Source organism: Hippocampus comes, unplaced genomic scaffold (assembly GCF_001891065.2).
Source record: "Hippocampus comes isolate QL1 unplaced genomic scaffold, H_comes_QL1_v1.1 scaffold113, whole genome shotgun sequence".
NCBI lineage: Eukaryota > Metazoa > Chordata > Actinopteri > Syngnathiformes > Syngnathidae > Hippocampus > Hippocampus comes.
Window position 1 is genome coordinate 325365 of NW_017806160.1, and position 23041 is coordinate 348405.

Genomic DNA, 23041 nt, shown 5'->3' on the forward strand with positions numbered 1-23041 from the left:
GTTACATTGTGTGTCCTCCCTAAACCAGCTTAGCCTTTAGCACAGATAAATGTTTCAAGGCCATCTATGGTATGATCAATGGTATCAAGGGCAACGCTGAAGTTAAGAGTTTTGGAATTGACCATGATGCATGATGTCGGTTCAACCAAAATCACGATCTGTCTTTGTACCTGTATTCTTTCCACTAATTCAAAGGGCTTAACTGGCTTTGAGGAAAAGTGCCATTCATCTCTTACTGAAGCTCTTCAATATTTATCGGTAAAAAAAAAAAAAACGAAGCTCAAACCTGTGTAGTTTGTGTGGATGGTGTGTAGAGCCCATTTGAAACGGCGGGACAGCTGGGCGAATCAGACAAGCTCAGCTGAACGTGTGATGGGGAAATGGAGTCAGCAGGGCACGGCCGCACCAGAACAGGCTGCAAATACAAAATCTTGTGTTCAAATGGCCCATTAGTAGAGGCGAACAATGTGAGTGCATGCACAACACCGGTGAGGCGACCTACATCTTGCAGCAAGCAGGTCTCACTGGGTCCTCGAGCCAGACCCTGACTGGGCAGATGAAGGGCAGGCAGGGACATGTTATGAGAATGAAGGGAGGGCAGCCTGTGGCGGTCAATGGAAGCTGAAGAGTGGGGTCTCAGGGCACTGGCAGTGGACATAGGGGGTCTCATGCAGCGACCCAAACTATTGGACTTGCTTTCTCGCCGCTGGTATTCAATAGGTGACTGTAAGGCTGAAACAAACAGTAACAATTGATTAAACACTGCAATGAATTGAGGCAGACAGTTACTGGCAGCAGTGGCCCTCACTCGAGAGCCACTGCTGTTCTACATGTTTTATGACACATGTAGGCTACTGCACATGCTGAGTGACGTTGAACCCTCAATTCGATGCATTTCATGAATGTGTGTGATATATTCAGTCTTTTTTTCTAATCAGCTATAAATGAGAGTGAAAATGCACCGATGGAGCCCAGAAAGTACCGTGCCTCTTGGACCGGTGGCAGTGCTGAGCTCCATGGGCTCAATGCGTCGAAGAAGCGCGCTCAATTCAGGTACAGCGAAAATTTGAAATAAAAGCCTATCATTTATTTTATGTTTCTATGTTTAGGTTCAACTGAAGATAAGACAGTGCCTCACGAGTCATGAAGCTCACTGCCTGTCACTGGTCACCAGCCAATCGCAAGGCACACAGAGACAGCAGTAAGCATTCACACCTGTAACGTTTTGGAATTGTCTGTGATGCAGGATATTGGAATATGGGAGGAAGTCAACACATTTTCACTTGTTTTTAATAAAATCATCCAAAAACTTAACCTGACTTACTTGAATCAGAAATTGGATAAAGAAAGCAATAAAAGTTCAGGATTGTGCTGAGACATTCCATTTGACAGGATTTCCCTCCTCTTGTGATGCATTGATGCTCACGGAAAGTCAATTACAGCAGAGCTGAACCATAAGTACTGGTGGCAGGCAAGTGTGGCTCACCGTTAAGGAAATTGCGTTGTGTCTCCAAGATCTGAATCACGTCGTTGACCCAGGCTCTGCAGGTCTCCGGGGAGGAGGCCAGCAACTGGAAGCGCAGCACGCTCCCATCAGGATTACGCGACGTCAACACAAAACGTGCGTCATCACCTTCCAAGGCGGGCTCCACCCCCAAGCAGCTCACCTGGAACACAGGCCATGTGAGAACTCCACCCTGTTGACTGGTATCCAATCAACTTGCACTGGTTCTCGGTCCACCTCGGCCGTGATTTTAAAGTTTTGTTACTTGACCATAAAATATTACTTGGCTTCGCACTTGCTTATTTCAGGGTACCTTTTGCTCCATCCCGAGCCTTCTGCTCACAACATGCTGTATTTTTGGGGGGTTACTCTGAGTGTTAAAAAGAAGTTCGCACATTCGAGAGCATTCTCTCTATTATGGGATTCCCTACCAGTGAGCGGCTACATCTGTAGAAATGAACTCTCGATTTGAGACTTGTTTCTACACTCTCACAAGTGGCCAAACCAAACCTAGTACAGAACTAGTCTCACACCCATCCACAGCTACTTACATATGAATTTTAGCCTGTTTTACTGCCGCTTCCCGAACCACCCTTCACAGAGAGGGGCCGAGGGCAGGGGTTGACAACCTGTGGCTCTTTCATCCTTGTGTTGCGGCTTTGCGTGGCTTGGGAAAATAAATTAGAACTGTCCACTGGCAGTGTATCTGACTTGTCTCACAAATGGGTTTTCTTAGTTTTCTTTTGCCCAGATGGAACGTTTAGACCGGCAGATGGCATTGACTTTTGTGAACCGTGTGCTTTTGAAGCCCTTAGAGACGATTGTGTGATGAAGCGCCGTATGATCTGATTTAATCTACTCGATGTATGAAGAGTTGTTTCTTACGCAAGCTCTCACCTTGATACTGCTTTTAAAGATGTACCCAGGGAGTGAAAAGCCCTTCTTCCTGTCAATCGGCTCACTGAAGATGACCAGCTGCTCAAACAGGAAGACCCTTCTTTCCTTGGCTCGGGACAGGAAGCCACTGTCCTGCTCAGTAACGGTGAAGGTGTCCTGCTGGAGCAGCTTCCCCTGGGCTGTGATCTTCCCCTTGTACGCGTAAGGAAGACAACAAAAAGAGGATGTGGTCATGCTATAGTTAGCGCAAATTTGACTTGCCATCCCAATCCTTGGGACTTACCTCAAAGCCTTGGAGTCGGCCCACATTCATCATGTCATTGCAACGTTTTGGCACAAAGCACATCACTTCAACTGCTTTCTAAATGAAATAGCCCCCCCCCCCCCACCCCGCACCAAAAAAAGAAAAGGAAAATAAGTCAGCTGAAAGCAAAAATAAAACACCACCTCAAAACTGTATCCGGCAAAACTCCCACCTCTAATTCCTCAGTGTCCATCCCAGCTTTGGTGTAATACTTCAGGAAGTCCTGCTCAAATCAACACAGCATGAACAGTTTAGCTTTGCGACTCCGAGATGAGCAGATCCGCTCCAGGTTTCATGGGTGTTCAACGAACCTTTCATTTGTTTTAGAATTGCAAGCTTTTACCAAAAGACTTCAAATCATAACTCAAAGGTAGTTCACGAACTGGCAATGGGGTTGAGATGTGCACACCCACGACAGTCTATTAAGAGGCCGTAAGTACCGTACAAGAGCTGGAAAAGGAGACATCTCTGACATAATGGATACAGCTCTCGCATTAAAATGGAATTATGTTCACCTTGAGCAGCAGCTGGTACTTCATGATTCTCTGCACGGGTTTGATGAGCAGGTCATTAAGCTGCAGCCTGTGACCCAGCTGATGACGTAACTCCTTGAAGCAAAAAATAAAAAAGGTGGACACAACAACAGTGACTCCCCTTGAACGCGACACGTAAACAAAGAATCAAGTGCTCGTTGTCATTTGATTTAGTTCAATGTTGTTCTTGTGTGACACGGAAGCATCAGTGCAGTGTACAAATAATAACAAATGGAGCATCGACTTTATCCATGACATGAAATGGTCTGATCCAGACGCTTATATGAAAACATTTTTTCCCGCTCATACAGCTTTCAGTGCTACTTGAACACTTATCATGACAAAGTTTTACAAATTATCCCCTAGTTTAGCCATCATCCAACTATTAATTACGGGTATGCTGCTTTTTTTTTTACTCTTTATGGTGAGGGGTGTGGATTTTGTGTATTTTCTGCAAGACTCAGAACAAATGAGTAAATCTACCCTGAAAGACGAGATTTTTATCCATTTCGCAAAAACAAAAATCATTTTCTGGATTTTGTTGATGATTAGACTGAGCTGTGGTTACATGCTTGTGATTTTTATTTGATTTATTCACGTTTTTAATCCAAAGTGTCACTTTGTCTGAATTTCATGATTGTGTGACATGCAATGAATTTGTCAGAAAAAAAATACAGTGATGTGTGTTCACATTGACAAGTAATTTGTGGTACTGTAGTTATTTGTACTATAGTATGCTATATGAGTAAAATTGATTCCAAAACAAACTTCAAGGTTTTCGAATATGCCTGTTGGGGCAGATTCATTCATGTTGAGGTGAAGTAAGCAGACTCAAATTCACACAATTGTAGCATTGGCAGACACGTGCTACTTAAGGGAGAATGTTTAATTGTGACGTATTACAGTGCTTAACTTGTTTTTACACTTGTGTGACAAATGAAAAAGTGAAAAAGTGAGACGTCTGCAGTGTGACACGCATCGTCTTTGGGTTACGCCTTCTTTATTAAAGCTGATGCTGCGTTTTATTCTCGTTTGACTAATAATGTATTTTTACACCTGCATAGCAATTCAAAATATTGACAAGTGCCTGTAAGTTCAATCGAGGTTTTACCATGGTGACAAAGCAGTATTCATTTCCCCTGTTTCCCAAGGGGAAAAAAATGTTCTAATTTCCAACAAATCTGTGGTGAAGTCATGTTGATTGGGACATTGCAGAAGGTAACCCTACGTTAATGGCAAAAAAGTGTCTTACAAGAGCATGAGATCCTCACCTCAAAGTAGGTTTCGATGTACTCGGAGACAATGTGCTCTGACCTGGGTTTGTTCTGACAGTACACAACGTACATATGCAGACGCCTCTCCTGCAGGGCAAGCAAACGGATTGTTGGCTCAAACTGGATTCAAAATGTGCCTAAAAGTTCAAACCAAGATGATTCCCGATGCTCCATTTCGATAAGGGGCAAGTTATTCTACTACAGTGCAACTACTGAGACGATACAAAACAGTACGTCAAAGTGCTGAACACACTCGTGTTCGGATGAAAGGACTCTTTGTGACGATGATTTGTTTCTGAGAAATGAAGCAAATTTAGCAGCCATGTTTCTGTGACTAATTGACTGTTGGAGGTGGAGCTGCCCTGAGAGTCCTAATGGAGCGTGTAGGTTATGTATAATTTACTCAAGTTAGCGTGTGTGTAACCGGAGCCTTTTTTCGAGCCCATCGACAGCACCGGGCTGTACCTAGCAACAAGCTTTGTTACCGAGAAACCTCTGAGCTGTTCCACCTGAATATGGACATTTTGCAACACTGCGTGGTCTGGATTGTTTTTACATTTGGGAGTTTGCTACGGTAAGGGTTTGTGCAGGCGTACATGCTGCATTTTGGCGACGTAGCTCGTGATGAAAGCAGTCTGGATTGCTCTGCTTTTGATTAGTTCCCCCTCTGCTTGTGTTGACAATGTGATACCAGGCTCAGATTTAGTTACAAGTTTCTTTACCCCACCGCAAGACAATTTTCTCACCTACTGAACCTCACCGGCTCGTTTCAAGTGTTACAGAGAAGTGACTTCATCGAACATCAGACAGCCGAATTCATCGGTCGACATGTGTTACCACTTAACCAATACAAGCAAATCTAATTTTGGAACCTCTGACTCCATTGCAGTCCAAACTCTTCTATTCAACAACACAAAATACATTTTGCACTTAGGGCAACAGTCAGGGAATGCCTTTTTGTTGCTGATTTTTGGGGCCCCTTTACATTGCATACCTTACCACAGTTCCATTTATGAATAATTCAGTTAGTGGAGGCGAGCATCTTTGTTTAATGCCTCATATCAAACTTATGGAAATGAAGTTGAAGAAGGCGCAAAGCCAGGTAAAGGTGCAAGGCAATCGGGCTCTTAGAATGGATGGATGGATGGATGGATGGATGGATGGATGGATGGATGGATGGATGGATGGATGGATGGATGGATGGATGGATGGATGGATGGATGGCATAAGCACAGAGGGAGGACTCCAAGTCACTCCATTATTCATGAAGCTCGAAAGTACAGTACTCTCAAATCAAAGCCAATGGAACAAAAACAGGAAGCACAAACCAGCCCAAATCAAAGTAAAAGTGCTAAACCTTGCTGAGCAAAGCAACCCTTCAGCTTAGTGATCTGCGAAGTTCAACATGACCTTTGGTGGATATTCTCCTTCTTCCCTTACTTAACTACATTTCACAAAAAAATGGCTCACAAAGTCAAGCACACAAGCAGAGTTAATCCACTGATGCTGGCTGGATGAAATGCGGACTACTGAGGTGCGCTGACGGCTCCTTTGATACGATGACGGCTGGCACTCAAAGGTAAGCTTTATGGACCCACTGTGTGTGTGTGTGTGTGTGTGTGTGTGTGTGTGTGTGTGTGTGTGTGTGTGTGTGTGTGTGTGTGTGTGTGTGTGTATGCGCGCGTGTGTGTGTGGAGACTGCAGCAGTACTCACGTGTTTAATGAAAAGCTGACCCAGTCGCTCTGGCTCTGCCACACACTTCTCCAGCTCTCCCAGGAAGTAGCTGGAAAGGAAACACATACACTCGTGCATGCAATCATCGCTGAGCCATTTTGCATTTGTCATCCGCTTAACACAATGCAGCAAGCAGGGGCAAACTAAATCGAGGGCTTACTCTTTATGCCAGTCAAATATTTGGTGAATGTTCCCAAAAACAATCTTGTCTTTTCCCCTCATGTCCTCCGGTACACCTTTCGAGGTCATTGTGGCCATGTAGCCCTGCAAGAGAATGACAGAAGCACGCACAGATGCTCACAAATGGTGTCATTTGCAGTACTTTTCACAATAATTATGCGGGGAAAGTGTGCATTACGTGTCCAGCTCGCTTCCCTGTGACAGTGCTTCTTAACTAGCGACCAGCAAACCCAAGTAAACTTCACTATTTTCTAGTCATTGATCCTGCAAAAAAAGCTTGTGTGCAAAAACCCCGGGGCCCTGCACCCTTGTTGCTGTGCTGCTCTCGCAAGCGTCACTCAAGGCGGGGCATTGGCTATAGTAAGCATAACACCAAAAGTGTAACCCCCGAACCTTAACCGTAACCCTCACCGCTCAAGCCTAACCCCAATGAAATGTACATGAAAATTAAACTAAATCATTTGTCACTCCAAAAGTCAAGAGTGCATTTTGTTATTCTAAAGTCTCGTGGATGTGAACATGAGGGAAAAAAAAGTAACACGGCAGCATATTGTTTCCCAACAAGAAATTTTCCGACGACGCCAACCTCGGTATGAACCAAAGTATTTGAAGCTATCTCAGGCACCAGAAGAGGAATCTCCCTTGATGCTTCCCAAGCTCATAATTCCTCAAATGTGTTTCAAATTGGAGACAGCGCCGGCTGGAGAAAAATGCCCAAATTGTGATGATAAGGATTTGCAGTTCTTTCATCTTTACCTCCACTATGAGGCCCAGGTCTGCTACATAATGCTTCTCCGTTTCAATAAGCTCCCTCAGTACGTACCTGAAAAGAGACAAATGGTCAAACATAAGAATGCGAGTCAGAGTTCATTTTTCACAGTGCTAAAACCTCAAATTGCTCCAAACAGGTCGCTCCGAACTAAAAATGCGACTTCAGCAACAGCATGTTTCCTGGAAAGCTTAATGTTCTTTTTTAGAGCTACTGTAAATCCTGCATGTGCATAGATTGCTGCGGATGGACGCAGATCTGATTCTGTCCCACTCCGGGAACTGAGAAGAAGAGCATAAAATGCTGTCTATGTGCGTTTCAGTAAACACATTTTATTTCGAAATGGAAGCAGAGAACATGCAAACTCTACACAGGAGGCTGGAGCTGGAATTGAACCCGGTACCTCTGCACTGTGAAGTCAACATGCTAACCACTTGACTACCGGGCCGCCAACAGAGACTCTTTAAAATAAATAAATAAATAAAAAATCAATGACCTAGCATGTCTGACAACAGGGCCTGCCGCCGATTCAAACATCTATGTTTTTCCCTTCTTGATATTCAGCCTGCATCTTCTTAAGGTATCTTGACCTCTGCAAACGATCAACATCGAGTCTTCAGAGACTGCTGTGCTTGTTTGTTTGCTCAATCTTGAAATCTCAAACATGAGTTGTACCTCAAACTGACTAATGACAGACCACCAATCAGCCGTGGCGGGTTTTTTTTGTTTGTTTGTTTTTCACTTGTATGTACACCTAGCGTAAAATCGTGGCACACATTATGCAGAGACATTCAATTCAGAGAAATCTTGCAGTTTTTTTGTTCCATTTCCAAAACCTGGAATGAGCGAAGGTAAATGCAGGCTCTGGAAGAAGCTATGCAATGCTCATTTAATTCACTGAAAGTATAAAAAGACACAACTTTGCCTGCTCCAAACTGTAATTAATGCTGTTGTCATTGTTTATCATTTGCGTGGGGGGGGGGATTCTTACCCACTTGAGCTAATGGGGCTAGCTAGTGTTTGCAGCTCAATATAACACTTGCGGGACACGTGACAGTTGAGTGACTCCAAAAGTTAACAGCGGCAAAACAACCAGTGAAAACATTTGAGCATGCCTACACTTCCACAAGAAAAGATCCCATGCAGTGGGAGCTTGTATTCCTTAAAATTTGCATCCCCTCTGTGGTCCCAGATGTGTGGTTCGGTCACTTAATAAAAAGACACAGCCCCACTGGACATATTTCAGTGACGTTTTGAGTCCCAACCTAAGTGTAGCATATGGATTAGGCATAGGTTGATTAAGTCGATCCCCACCAAATCCAAAACTTAGACTAGCGTTGTTCTGTCATTCAATTTCATATGTTTTAGTGTGACATAAATATTTTATACAACTTGATTGTCATGTATAGATAATTAGTCAGGAAGTAAAAAGGCCTTTCAAACTATCTGTCTTTAATTATTGAAAGAAGTCCTCTTATCCGATACACTACAAAATGTAAGTTTTGCAGACAAGCAAAATAAGCTGATCATTTGGCGAGAGGAAAACGTTGTTCGCTTTATGCACTAAACACAAACTGAATCGCCGTGACCCAAAACCTGTGGCACACGTCATAATGTGGGTTACCTCCAACATCCCACGTCTACTGAGTTGTGAGAAGAACTTGAATAGAAGACCTACAAGCTTTTCTCTAGGGCGCTCCTCCGTTCGTCTTCGGTTTCAGCTGCTGAAGACCATTGACTGGAGGTGTCGTCCATCAGGATGGAGCCGCTGTCATCTGGTACAACAGAGGTAGACTGAGTGTCCGGGGTGTCCTAAGGACGCAGCCACAGGAAGACAATCAGAAGAAGTGTAAATCAAAGGCGGCACACCATTATTGTGGCACCATGTGCCAAATAATGTGCAGGAGCGGCGATAAAGAGCAGGCGCTGCACGATAATGACGCCGGTTGCTAAGGTGACAAGAGGCAGCGGCGACACATCTCAGGCAGATAGTCACGGTTAGAGATCAGTCATCAGCTGTTGCATCGAGATGGAAGGAAGAAGATGAGGCGATAAGCCAGAAAAGTTAGTGGGGCAGCTGATAAATGAAGCCGTGAAGGGACTTGATTGAGTTTTGACTTGAAAGGATGAGCCAAACAATCACAGCACAGCGGTAAAGTGCTGATTTATGACCTCATAAATGCGATTTCCTTGTTTACCATCTGACAATTCCAGTCCATAAGCCATGCATCACGAGGACTGTATGTTTGGATTTGTGATGCAGCATTTAGAACAACGCTCTGGCTGCCAATGCCTGAGGAGCAGAACCAAGGTCGCTCTGGACTCATCGACTGCCCTCAGCATTGTATTGGGGCCTTCTCTTTTCACGGAGTTGACAATTTCCCAGAGCATAATACAGAGTCAAGGGGTATTGTATGCAAATCGGCATTAACTCAATACGCCACACTGACAGTTTTTATAACATATTTCTCTGTGACAGAAATGATCCTATTATAAAATGACTCCTCTATTTTTTTAGACGCCCAAATGCATGTGAACCATCGTTCAAGTCAAGCAGAGCCTCCCATGGTGAAACACAGCACACACACACACACACACACACACACACACACACACACACACACACAAACTTGTGCACATCCCTCCCCGCGACAAACATACGACTAATCCCTTAGAAATACGTGCATAAATGAAGGTTTTAAGAAGAAAATAAGGGCAGGGCATTGTTTCTTTCATTTCGCTTCATGCCACACACGGGCTTCTTCTGAAGAGTGCGTGTGTGTGCCCGCGTGCGCAAGAGAGAGCAAAGAAGAGAGCCACACAGCGGGAGACAGAGAGGCTCCACGGAGACCGCGACTCCCCCGAATGGCTTTGCCCCGCGAAGAGAGCTTCAGCCCGGCTGACAGGTCGTCCTGGCTCCCTGATCACATCCAGATGTGCTGTGGCGAATCCCACAGGAACAATAACCGCCGGTCCCCCCCTGGGTGCATGTTTTGTTTTTCAGCCAGGAACGCTAAGTCTCTACTACCCTGTGAGACAAACCTTTACGTTTCCTTTTCCATAACTGTGTTTAAATGTTTAATGTTCACCCAGATTGTCCCCTCAAGTTGTACTACTACAGACTGCAATCATCACTGTTATGGCTGGCTGGCCGCACTCATACCGTATGCGGTCTTTGTTCACTCTGTGTTTTGAAAGCATTTATCAGGCATGCGGTCCAGATACGATGAAGTCATTCAAATATCTCTGTTAGTGGTGGTTGGTGGTAGCACCAAAAATTGGGCTTGGAAGACGACCCTGCAAAGGAACCGTTTGTTTTACGTGCTCTCATAATGTCAGAGTCCGGAAAAATGTATCTGATCCACTTTATTGTCAACATCCCCTGCCAGCGAAAGACGACCTGACGATATCTCCCAATAACAGCGCCGCTTATTTCTTCTGGATAAAACATTCTATTGTTGACGTGGACTAATGTGGGTCAAGATGACTGTACAGCCTGTTCCTCAGGAAAACCATTCAAAATGTGTCGTCTGTTGAGCCAACTTCCTCTTTCTGGCTTTTTGTTGTTCAGCTGCTTACCAGCGCAATAGCAAAATGTTCCATTGACTGAGAAACAATGCGTGCGACACAACGAGGAGTGTGTGAGTGTGTGCGTGAGGGGAGGTGCAGGGATTAGATGAGAGAGACAATTGTGCGCTGAAAAGAGGAAAAGCAACAGTGCAATCATAGTACATGCACACTCAGTGGAGGAGAGGAAAAGAGCCAGAAAAGCGCAGCTCTAAAATGACAGATCCTGCACATAATTGAATCGACCCCTGCCTCTGTCGTTCCCTCTCGCCCTTTAAAGATCGGTGCTACACAGACCAAAGCCCTGATCTCACCCTCCTGATGTAATCTCATTAGGGCCTTTTGATGTGTTGCTGAGACACAATTTACAATACTGTATTTTCTGCCTCCAGGGCTCACATCTTTTTTTTTTTTTTTTTAAACTGGCATCTGTGGTCCAAAACAGAGCTGCTGCCATGTTTGATGGAGACATGAAAGCATCCTTGCTACACATACGGCATCCATCGTGGAGCCATCTTGCAGCACATCGGCCATTTTGTGCCATTTTGTATTGATCTACAAGCATAACGTTTTTGTAAGTTTCTGAATTTGAGTCATGAGTCACACCCCGGTTGCCCGCCAACATTGCTCCCTGTGGCCCGCTGGCACAGGGAATCGAAAACTGCAGGGTGACTTCTGAGAATCGATTCCCGGTAATTCGATTACTTGAAATTGTTTATTATGCTTGACGGGCAGTTCCTTTTATCGATTGCCTTGGAAAAAAAATGCTTTAATTTTGGCAGCTGGCACGACCGCTGAAAGCAGATCATTCTCTGCCTTATTGATTTATTTATTTATTGCTGAAAATTTCTTTGTTTTATTTTTCAATTTGATGTGTAAATATTCCCAAATGTTGGAAATGTATCAATGAAAAACATGTTTACCCAAATGGATTGAAAGGAATCTTGAGATCAAGGCGGAAAAAATGAAACTTAGAATCTCTTCTTTGAATGTTCTCAGTTTCAAGTTGTTGCTCTGAAAAACTCAAAGACTTCATTTTCTCTAGACCACAAAGTGTGTAGGTGGATAATTCCTAAAGGCACCCTAATATCTGAAGTTTTTTTGGTCTCTTGAGATACTTTGAGAATTAAGTTGCCTCCTTTTCTTGCCCCCCACCCCCACTCCCCCGAGGGATACATTACAGATCAGGAGTGCATGTTGGACATGCTAAATTTACTGTTCGAAGTTGAAGATTTTAAAGAGTTAAGTAAAGAAACCCATTTGCATTGTTTCATTCTCTCACACAGTGAGAATCGAAGGAATCAGATCAATAAGCAGCACCGCTAATGGAATCAGAGTCATAACATTGCCATCAATTCAACCGCCATCTCAAGGTGGCGGGAGCTTTGCTCCTTCATTCTCCTTTGTGCCGCACTGACATGCGGTTGTTTTTGCTTCGTAGATGAGCTCTGCCACCCGCAATAGCGTTAAGTCACTGCACGTTTTACTCGAGGCCTACGGAGACAAAGGGCAATTATGTCTGCGGCCTCGCTCAGAATAGTCCACCTTTCAAATGCTGTCTACAGCTGTCTGCTGAAATACAATCAAAGTCATGCTCCTTACACGTTGCCGACGTCATCGACAAAGAAGACACTTGCACATTTTCTGCTTTGATTTGACAACAAGATGTTACAACGTGGGGCAGTTTACCGAGACAGACCTGCGTGTGAGGCAGAGACGTGCAGCCAATCAACGAATCGGTAATGTAACTGGGGGACTGGAGTGTCGCTGGCGACAGATCCTCAGGGCTAGCCAGGCCATCTTTCCACTCCTGCTTCACAAAAACAAACACGTCCACGGGTCATACAAACAGTGTCACGGCTTCTTAGCAGGCACCGAAAACAGCTCATTTTCATAGCATTTCTGCTATAACCTTAATGTACGCAGTATGTTTAATAACATCACCTACAATGTTGGAAATGTATTTGTTCAAAGATGTACCGTTGAGCTCCTTTGCTAGTTTGCACAGTAAATATCACATCAATTGACCTTTCGCTAAGCACAGCAATCAGCATCAAAATATTTCACAGTGAGACAGGCATTTTTTTTGTCTAGCCAAGTACTGCATAATTAATCACATTATATTCACCACAGAGTTTGGGAGCGAAGTTCAGCTTCTTGATATCCACTTTCGCACAACAAATTCATTTCACTTTAGTCAGTCAAAAAAAACATGAATGTGGACCCTGCTCTCCTTCCCTCTTTGTCTAGCGTTAGATTTGTGCGCCAAATACAGAAGTGTGTTCGTACATACAAGAATGTGTTTTGTGAATACAAAAATAGGGTTTTGTGAGTACAGAACCCTGCTTTTTGCAACTCTAATGCTTCTTATTTCCTCATCTGAAGAATGTATGTGATGCGTTATGTTCATGCGCTGAATGTTAAACTGAATATTCATGAGAACTACAATGTCTAAAAGAGCCATCTATCCATCGCCATTAGCCCCATAAGGCATCACAATAAATTTCAATATGCATTTCTGGTATTTAGTTCCAATAGACGACATTTTCCACCACCCCCTTACCCTCCTTTTAAGGCAGCATGCTCAAGTTTATGTCGAACGAAAGCAGACACAGCACTGTGTGTTTGCGCACATGGCCAGCAAAAAACAAAAAAAAACCAAAAACAATTTTCACTGCTCACCAGCTGTGTGTGTGTGACAGGCAGGATGGTGAGCGACTCATCAGACCTCAGGGAGCTGCCGAGATCCTGGCTCTGACTGTGGGACGGAAGAGGAGGAGGCTTTCCCTCTAGTTTGCGAATCTGATGCTCCCCTTTGGCCGCGGCCCCGGCACTGAGCTTGCGAACGGGGTTTGTCAGCCATTTCTTCAGGGTGCTGACAGAACGCTTGGAACCGGGGGAACTGGGAGCCGAGCCGCTTGAAGCCACCGGAGGCAGAGATGCCACAGAGGTAGAGATGCTACCCTCGCTGCCAGCTGCCGAGTACGAGTCTGCGGGAAGAGCAAAGAGAGCAGGAGTTAATCACACCGGGCCTCCGAGAGTTAAACGAAGGTACGCCAGCAGGCAAGCTTACTCTTCATGTTCACTGCGCGCGAATCGGTAAATCAATCAATCGTGGAGCAAACACAACATCGGGTATGAGCTTTTTGTGAGTGCCCAGTGAAGCAAAAAGGAGGGCAGTGGTGCAGGTTGCTCGGAGGTGGCTGGAGGACTGGATGTGAGGGAGAAATAAAAACAAAGGCTGGATATATAAAAATAGCCTGCCCCCAAAGACACAGCTGTGCTCCTGCGAGCTGACGCTTTGTTTACAGGAAGCACACCATTTTCAGCTCGAATCCAATCACGTGATCGGATGAAAGGTAGAAAAATGTTCTGCTGAGTTCAACCCAGGAGACATCCAGTGGGGGAGAAAGGAAGTTTTTTTGTTTGTCTTGTCCCCCATGTCCATCCTGCCCGATCCGCTCCAAACTCATCTGCCAGAGTATAAGCTGCTCCTCCTGCGTGTTCAGGCATGCCATACATCCATCTTATTGGCCCTGACCTGAGTTTTGACCCTGGAAACGCTCTCCAGCTGTTTCTGAAGAAGATTTTTTTGAAGGATTTTTGAAAACAAATGAAACCTTTGGCGAGTAACTTCTCAGTCTGAACACAGAAAAACGTCTCCTTTTGAAAGTGCAAGAACATCACCTTCTTTCTGGGCTGTCGTTGCATGCGTGTTGCCCAAGAAAATGAGCTTGATCAAGCTAAGCATAAATCTAAGGTGACCACCTTGCCCACATGGCCATCACTCAAACTCCCAGTAGAGTAATTCAAGTAAACTTTTGGATCAAATGGTTGGTGCAACTGAGAGAAAGTACCAAGGACATCCCCTCGTACAGATTTGCGAGCTTTAGTATAGGCAGCGGGGCTTCATTTCCCACTCAGACACAGAGTGGACATGAGCATGAACGATTGTCTTTCTCCGGCTCACCTGCAACCCTGAACAGGAGAAGTGGTACAGAAAATGGATGGATGGAATTTGTCACACTCAACAGTGAGCAGACGGCCTGCTTCTGCACTGGAGGTCAGATGAACCAATCAGAACAACTTTATTTCTCGTTTCTTTTGAAGGAGGACATTCATTTTCAGGAATAAAAACATGGTTGGAATTGGTCGAAATGATAAAAATATTTTGTGAGTCCAGCAGCTGAGTCTGAGACAAGTTTGAGTCAAATGCCAAGGAGTCCAAGCCAAGTCGGAGTTAACAAAAAAAAAACAAAAACATGTCGAGTACTACAGTCTCGGTAAGCACTAATGATAACTTCTAAGGAGATGCATTCGTCCCTTCAAGTTAAAATAACAACCTTCCCACTCTTTGATGATTAACTAGATGTATCTATTAAACATTTGGCCAAATGTCATGATCCAAATGTGTACACAACTTAAGATAAACACATTGTTTCTACAACCTGAGCAATGTGTGTCCAGCAGAGCATGGACACAAACTTGGAACAATCGCCGCTGGAAGGAGAGGCGCGTGTAGACGTAGAAGGAAAGTCTGGCTCCAAGCTCTGCATGTTGTCAACTGTTATAGTTGGATATGCCAAACGCACATGAAAGTCACAGCATTCGTGTTGTTGAAAGACCGTAAAAACATGCACCATCTGTGGGGGTCCCCAGAAAATATGTAAATGAAACGTTATGTCAACCCTCGCAGCAGCCCACCGGTGACCGGCTTCTCTCACCTCCAACAAGAGCCAGGCCCCAAGGTTTACATTTCCCGGAGTTCTCTGCATGGCTTCATCCAGTCTAAGGTGAAAGGGTCACGGTACACAGACGGAGCCGGTGATAGTGTTCCTAAACAGCTCCGGCTATCAGCGCGGAGAGCTTTTCCAAAGAGCAGACGAGGCGAAGAGAGGCCGACGCTTGTTCAACGAGCCATTGACACAGAGCGGAGAGAACATGTGACACTTTTCAGCAGGAAGAAAGCGCAAAATAACACGGCGACACCTGTCACCATGGCAACAGTGGTTTCCCGGCTGACCCGACAAAGCTCAATCCCGGTATGGTTATGAAACCTTCATTTAGGCACCCTGATGAGGTCCGTGGGATCTTTGAGTCACAGCGAAAGGAAAGCACAAAGGGAAATGACAAGCTCCCCCTCAAAGCAACACGTTCCCCCGACAACAGAGCTACATTGGTTATTTTACGTTATACACCCACATTGGACGCCGGGGGGTGGTTGGGGGCTTCCCACTCTCCCTCGACCCTGCTGTGTGCTGCTGATACTGCCTACAGTGCCGAGCGCTATTCATTGTGATTATGGAGCTTCAAAGCAAAGCTTACCCACAGTGATTTAGTTAATGCAGCGGAAGTGTAGCTCTTGTGACAGTGATCAAGCAGCGGGGCAACATTAAACTGGGCTCATTTGTCTCATTTTGAGAGCAAGACTGTCGCTGTGGCCCACTTACTCACTCACTCACTTCCTCACTCCCTGAAGAAGTGAGATGGTAACCTTCAAGAGGCAAATGTTTAGTCTTGGCACGACCATTTGAGCCCATGTCCTTCATCGGCAAAAGGAAAAATTAATGTGCCGTTATATGTTCTAATGCTAGCGTCATAATGAGTACAATATTATGCCGCTCTGAAGAGTTTTTCCATGGAGTTATTGGAGCACTTCAACTCAAGGGCGACATCATATTGTCCTTCTTTAGATACTGAAAGGTGAGCCGAAAGGACCAGTCCCTCAAAGCACTCACGTTTGCCTCAGATGCTTCATGACACAATTCATCCACAACGAACTGAGCTATTATTTGATTTATATGGCCATGCCTAATCTGGTCCCCATCCCTCATTTTAATTAATCACACAACATAATTTTACAAATCCTATTACACAAGAGTGGAGTTTTTGAGACGCTCTTCAAGTTTCTGCGTTAAAAAGTTGAAACTAGTCATCTCATTGTGGTCACTGCAAGCATGTGCACCACAGCCAAAACAAGAATGCTCGACCAGTGGTTTGTTTGGACTTATAATAGAGATGTTTCAGAGACGTGCGTTTTGCATGGTGGAATTGTGACAAAAGTGGAGGAACCAAACACAGGGAATCAAGGCAGCTTAAAAAACGGATTGATTTGAAATAAGGCAAACAAGATTCATGGTTGAGGCATGTACAAAACGTGACGTGCATTCTCAAGTGTTTGTGTGGGTCCGTGTGAGCAGGCAACATGTTGTGCCTCGTTTTCAGAAACCCGAAGCAAAACACGTTTTTACAAGATGATGCTGGTGTGAGAGAACCCCCTTATTGGGCTCAATTTCATCAACAAGTGACTTGCTTAGTCATGTAAGAGGGACGAAATATCCGGCGGAATATTCTCCGGAGGCCCACGAAGCTCTGCCGCAATCAAAGGAAAATGGTGGGCAAGCAAACATCAAATCACACTAGCAAAGCAGCTTCGACTGAGTGGATGGAGATGGATGGACGGGCCGCGAGCATTGCCCCTGCTTTGTTTGATCCAACTTTCCTTTATTATCGATCGCTTGGTCTGAGTGATTCGCTGAGCGGACAAATGGAGCTAAAAGCGTCGGCGGTAATGGAACATAACTTCTTGACAGCAACTCCACTTTGGAGGTCTCTGTCGTCTCAAAGGCAGCGTCGCGCACAGCGGCTGTGAGCAAATGCTCCCCCAAACATCCAGCTGAGCCAGTGCCAATGCCAATGACAAGACCTCCACATTATAACTGTGAGGTTGCAGCAGTACGGCAGGCTCACCCGCAACGCAACATCACGCTTCCGACGGTCCTGCCTCACTGATCCTGCCGACTTCATTCTCTGCTGCGCTATTGCATTTCAACCACTCAGCGGAAATGGACACTCAGCAAAGGAGGATGCACAGACTGTAAAGGAGACAACAAGGCACTTAGTATCACCGTCGTATGGATGGGAAAGCCCACACGCTGTTGTGATGGACTCCAAGGAGAAGGGGCTTTGCAATCCTTCGAGCGCTCCACCATGTTTCACTAGCTTCAGTCACACTGGCCCATGCAGCCGTAATTATACGATTGGTGTATTATTCCGATGAAAGGATGTCATTTAGACAAGAAACATCAGGAGGAGAAAATTGTGCGTTTGGACCACTATGGTCTCAATTTTGAGAGGGGCGAATTAATCACCCATCTCGCAGCCTATTTTAACAATCTCGAATAATCGCTTCGAGCCAGGGTGAACAAGTCTGAATCTTGTCATTTAAGCCTTCTCTGATTTCTGTAGTGCTTCATGAACGCAGGCTGATGACCTTTTGTGGTTTATCAAAATAAGGCATTTGCAAACGTCTGCTTTTACTTTGGAAAACAATGAGCGAACCGGTAAGTGAATCGGTTTCAACGATCTTAGTGATTACAACGTCAAGCCCTCTCAGGTGATGACAGCTTCATTGTTGTTCAGTTGTTGATTTATCATGATATAAACAACTATAATCGGTTAATAAACAGTAACTGGGAAGAATATTTTTGTCATTCACAGTGGGAAATAATAAAATTCGATTATTAGATTAATCAAAGCAATAATGGATAGAATATTGGATTCTGGAGATCGTGCCATATTACAGTATCTCATTAAAGACGTTATCATTGTTTTTTGGGGGAGCTTTGGCATTCGCTGATAACTTCATTACTTTCATGTCAATTTTCTGGAACTTGATGCACTTTTGAATTGAGTCCTACCAGCATCTTATGGATCCTGCCCAAACTGGAAGCAAGTATGAAGAGTTTCTATTTGGTGTGGAATGACTTGCGAGTTTGGACACATCAAATGCATTTGGGATCAACAATAACACACAATATGAGAGAGCAGGCCCTCTTTCATGGTCAGTATCGGTGACCTTTGTTGAAAAAAAATCTTCTTCTGGAGAAACGGAAGAAAATTCCCACCGCCACGCTCCAAAAGATTCCTTTATCCATCAGGACTAGGCGACCAAATACGTTTGTTCATATCGTGTACGTGTGTACGGTATTACATTTGATTCCTGTAGACCAGTGATTCATGCATCCCGGCAGTTGACTTCACTGGACCGTCTCCCACCCTTCCTCTTTCCTCTCGCTTCATCTTGCCCAGCCCCGCCCCCCCTATAAATCCATTTAACCCCGCCACCGCATGTGTTTGCACTGCAGTATTGGCTGGGTCGTGCCCCTGGGATGCTGAGAGCAGCACATGCAGGCAAAAGCACAACTTGGCACTTGAAGCGGCCGCTTCCTTCAGACTTTCAGAGAAGTCTTCTTCTGAAATGAAAGCTCGGGATGACACGTCTTCAGTCGCGAGTGTCAACGTGTAAATGAAATCCACGATGAAGTTGAAGGTGAAGAAACTCAAAAAGGGAAATGATTCTTATGGAAACTAGATTAAGTGCATCGGCACAAATTTTTTCATTGTTCCGTCCACACGAGGCCGGCATTTGGCGAACCCGAATACGCCCATTTTCAAAATCGGGTCTTGGAGTGACTCAATCTGAAGAGGCTACCAATCAGAGCACAAGTTCTACTTCTTTGTCCTTTCATATCTTCGTTTTGCACCCTTTGACATACCTAGTTGGGGGTATGCTTACGTCGCGTAGGCTTCTTATTCTCTTTATTGTCAGTCCTATGACAGTGTTTTTGTGTGGACACGCACATTTTTGAAAGCAGCTCATGTTTATGGGAAACTTAAAAAAAAAAGAAAGAAAAGAAATAGATTGGCTACGGTTCCCTGTGGGTATGGCTGAAGTGAAAACCTTTTGTGGGGCTTGCGGTTCAGTCTGCAAAAAAGAAGAGTGGGTGCTGTTCAAATCTACTTATTTCAATCATGGCCTTATGGTTGTTGATGTAATAATAAACTTTGGATAAACTTTTTCTTTGCAGATACAAAAGAGTGTCTGTCTGTGTGTGCACAGAGACAGACGGGGGAGCAGAGATTTCCTGTCCTCCTAGTGACCCACTTTTGGAGTCCACACACTTCCACGCTTCCAGGAGCACACGGTCACACTTAAGTAACAGAGGACACGCCAAAGTGGCTGCAGCGCACACGGTCGTCTGAGTGCGCTTGGCCATAGTAGTACAGTCGGATGCAAAAAAAGTACATTTGCAGGCTGCAACCTGTGTCTTTGGACCCTTTCATGTTGTTGTGAGACCAACAAAGCAGCCAAAAGAAAAGCTCTGATTGCATGTGATTTCTTGTCGTCGATTAGCGCTCTCTCGACCGAGTTCATCCACGGCAAAAAAGGCTGGGTGGCGAGGTGTCTGTCCCGGCAAAATACACACTGCATAGAAGGAAAGCATGAAGGGTGCGACATTGAAGTGGAGAAGAAAATATTGGCGCTTGCTTTTAATCGAAGGCAGTTCAAAAGAACTTTAGCCTGCATTTTCAAACATGAAATGTGTGTTATGAACATGAAAATGTTCAAAATTATCTGCTGACAAAAAAAAAAAGGAAAAGTGTCAAATGATTATCTTGACTAAAATTAGACTAAAATGTTAACGGTTTTTGTTGACTAAAGCTTGAAAAATAAAATGATGTTTTCTCGGTCTAAAATGCATGACAATTAGTTGACTAAAATTTGAGCAAATAAAAATGGTCTGAGGTTGAGTAAGTGAGATAAAAGGACAATTGAAACTGGACCAAAAGTGAGGCAACATTTTAAAATGGCTGATAAAATTAACAGTTGTGTGAAAAACACGTCTCACTGCAGATTCCTGAGGAGTTGTGACTGTCTCCGCGCACATTTGTATCGTACTAACCCTGGGTGGCCAAGGTGCACACATTAGGAAGAGCCACACAATGTCCATTGAATTACAACAAAAAACATTACATTCTTGACATTTTGTGTGTTACATTACTGTTTGTTTTTGTCATGTTCAATAATTTACAACTTCAAAGCATTTAGTTGTCTTTTTGGGAAGGCTCCATCAGATTAACGGCGTTTCTCTTCAAGCATGGCCGCAAGACAAATTAACCATGTATCTCATGGAAACACAGTTTTATGCAACCGTCTAATATTTTTGCGGTCATATAAATATGGAAGATGTCAATACAAAACAACAAACCAAAAAAATTCAAAAAGAGTGGAGAGCAAATAAGGTAAATTGTCAAGAGATGCCCAAATCGCTGTCATCAGTTTTCTGCGTTTGACAGCCATTTGAACAATTTTTGCACATCTGTGGCAACGGAGTCCTTTTGACATGGCTGTTGTCTCTAGTATGAAAAAAATGTTTTTTTTTTTATTTATTTATTTATTTATTTTTTACTTGTTCTTTTATTATTCATGTTGTCTACTTGACCACTTTAGATGCAAGTACTGTAACGTCTTCACCTGTAACCTTCTGTGATGGAATTTGTGGAGGATTTGGCTGTCAACTTCGGGGTCTAATTGTTCGGGCGGCGCACCGCTGAGGTGGAAGGGCACAATCTGGTGTCAGCATTCTGAGCACATTTTTGATGCCGCGTGCGGTAGAAGTGAGCTCAGCATGAGAAGAGAAGGCCATCAGAGAAGACGTGCACTTGGAACGTCGACCCGCAGATGGGCCCCTGCTGAGCCACGAGTGCGCTTCTCAGTCAGACATGATGGGCTTTCCAGACAAATATTGTCATTCCGTCCCATGGCTCTCCATTTCCCTTCCAGTTCATTGCCATAGCAACAAAACCCAAAAGGAGAACGTGAGGGACAGCCGTGGAAAAAAAAATTGGTGTTCGACAAGCCAGGACACATGGCAAAAAAACCCATATTTGTATTGGTATTCCATTGTAACGTTGACAAACAATATTTTCAACATGATTTCCATAATTTTCAATGCATAATTTGATGTGCTTTGCTAAATTCAGGTGAACTCTGCGGAATAAATTTAGACTGTTCTCCTATGATAGGGTTGACATTGACTCGATCTTATTACAATGTTTATTCCTGTAAGAATACATTCTCATAACTTAAGACTATTTTCTTGTATTTATTTTCCTTTACGTGGCTCTAATGTTCCTTTGCGCCATGGCACCCAATCAAAAATATTCCAGGCCTGTGTCTCTGGTTGCCTTTCACGATAGAGAGCAAACACACTTAGTTCTTGGAAAAAAAAAAAAAAAACGTTTTACTTTACTTTTATCGAATGTGCCTGTTTTTTTTTTCTTCTTAAAGTTTACATTTCTTTAGTAGAAAAAGTGTGGAGAGGTGCAGAGGAATCACCACTCAAGCTGCTGCAGCAGCTTTCAGTCCGTTGGAAATTGTATTACAACATTGTACACAAAAAATGGATTAAAAGTTTAAAAAGGGGAAAAGGTTTAGTTGAAAAGGATGATCAAGTCAAGTCAAGTACAACTTTATTGTCAGATGTGCTGTATGACATACAGCACAGATGAAATTTCCTCCCTCTTAAACAGACAACAGATAACAAGAAATGATGCAAAGTAAAATAAAATAAAAGTCGTAAACATCCAGTGATGGCTCGCTGGATGTGTACGACTTTTTTATTTTAACATTCAGCGAGCCAAAGTGGGGTCAGAATTGAAAGAAGTGGCTGCTCTGCTGGCTTGGGCTGTGCATGGGAGAATTCTTTCTAAACAAGGTATGGAATGCACTCCTGTGTTTCATAATTTGTTCCCTCATTCGCCTCCTTTTCCCATTTACAAATAAAGCCTTAAGGAAGAGGAAAGGAACTTGCAGGAGAGCTGCATGGGAGCTGTGGAAATAAGTCAGGACAAACAGAGTAAAAGCCAGCGCCGAGCAAAAAAAAAAAAAAAAAGAGCGTGACAGTGAACATTGTGAAAAGGGGGAAGGACATCATTAATAACCGGCGGACTGGCTGTCCGCCGGACAGTCTGGAAGAAGACGAGGAGGAGGAGGCCAAACGGGAAAGCTAATGCAAAGATCCTGATGCTCCACTTGCTGTTCAAATTCCCAAACTGACAAATCATGCAACACCCAGCCCGAAATTTATGACTGGAACGCCGGGTTGTGACCTCGTCCTTTCCTTCTGTCCTCTGTCTTCATGCATGAGGCGATGAAAAAAAAATGGCTGCACAGCGAGGTACAGCGTGGGCTCAGGGGCAAAGATTAAAAATATCTCCGAACATGAGTTTGGGCCACGGCAGTGTGGCAGCATACCTTCAATTCAGCTATTTTGGTTGCTTTTTCCATAATGTCTCGAGTCTGCCTTATAAGCTGATGGGAAAAACAGGTTCTCCAGCGGAGACATAAAAAGGCACGCTGCTTTTGTCGGGACAATTTTCCCTCGCTTTTGCCAACAAAGCTGGTTTCTGTCAAAGCACAATCGATTTGTCAT

At 44.1% G+C, this 23041-nt stretch overlaps 1 protein-coding gene across 4 annotated transcripts in view; it reads right to left on the reverse strand.

Annotated features, from left to right (window-relative positions):
• Positions 1-23041, reverse strand: part of arhgef25a (Rho guanine nucleotide exchange factor (GEF) 25a) — a 51375-nt gene that overhangs the window by 2625 nt on the left and 25709 nt on the right. For 2 of the 4 annotated variants that reach the window (XM_019895664.1, XM_019895666.1), the window contains 14 exons: positions 13446-13753; positions 12463-12576; positions 8875-9008; positions 7184-7250; positions 6408-6511; positions 6227-6296; positions 4510-4599; positions 3221-3313; positions 2878-2928; positions 2685-2762; positions 2402-2593; positions 1487-1667; positions 503-732; positions 287-415 (listed from right to left, as the gene is read on the reverse strand). In XM_019895664.1, the coding sequence (XP_019751223.1) occupies positions 287-415; positions 503-732; positions 1487-1667; positions 2402-2593; positions 2685-2762; positions 2878-2928; positions 3221-3313; positions 4510-4599; positions 6227-6296; positions 6408-6511; positions 7184-7250; positions 8875-9008; positions 12463-12576; positions 13446-13753 (1841 nt within the window). Of the gene's footprint in view, positions 1-286; positions 416-502; positions 733-1486; positions 1668-2401; positions 2594-2684; positions 2763-2877; positions 2929-3220; positions 3314-4509; positions 4600-6226; positions 6297-6407; positions 6512-7183; positions 7251-8874; positions 9009-12462; positions 12577-13445; positions 13754-13836; positions 13990-23041 lie in introns of those variants that run through there. The other 2 variants (XM_019895667.1, XM_019895665.1) reach the window with 2 other exon arrangements.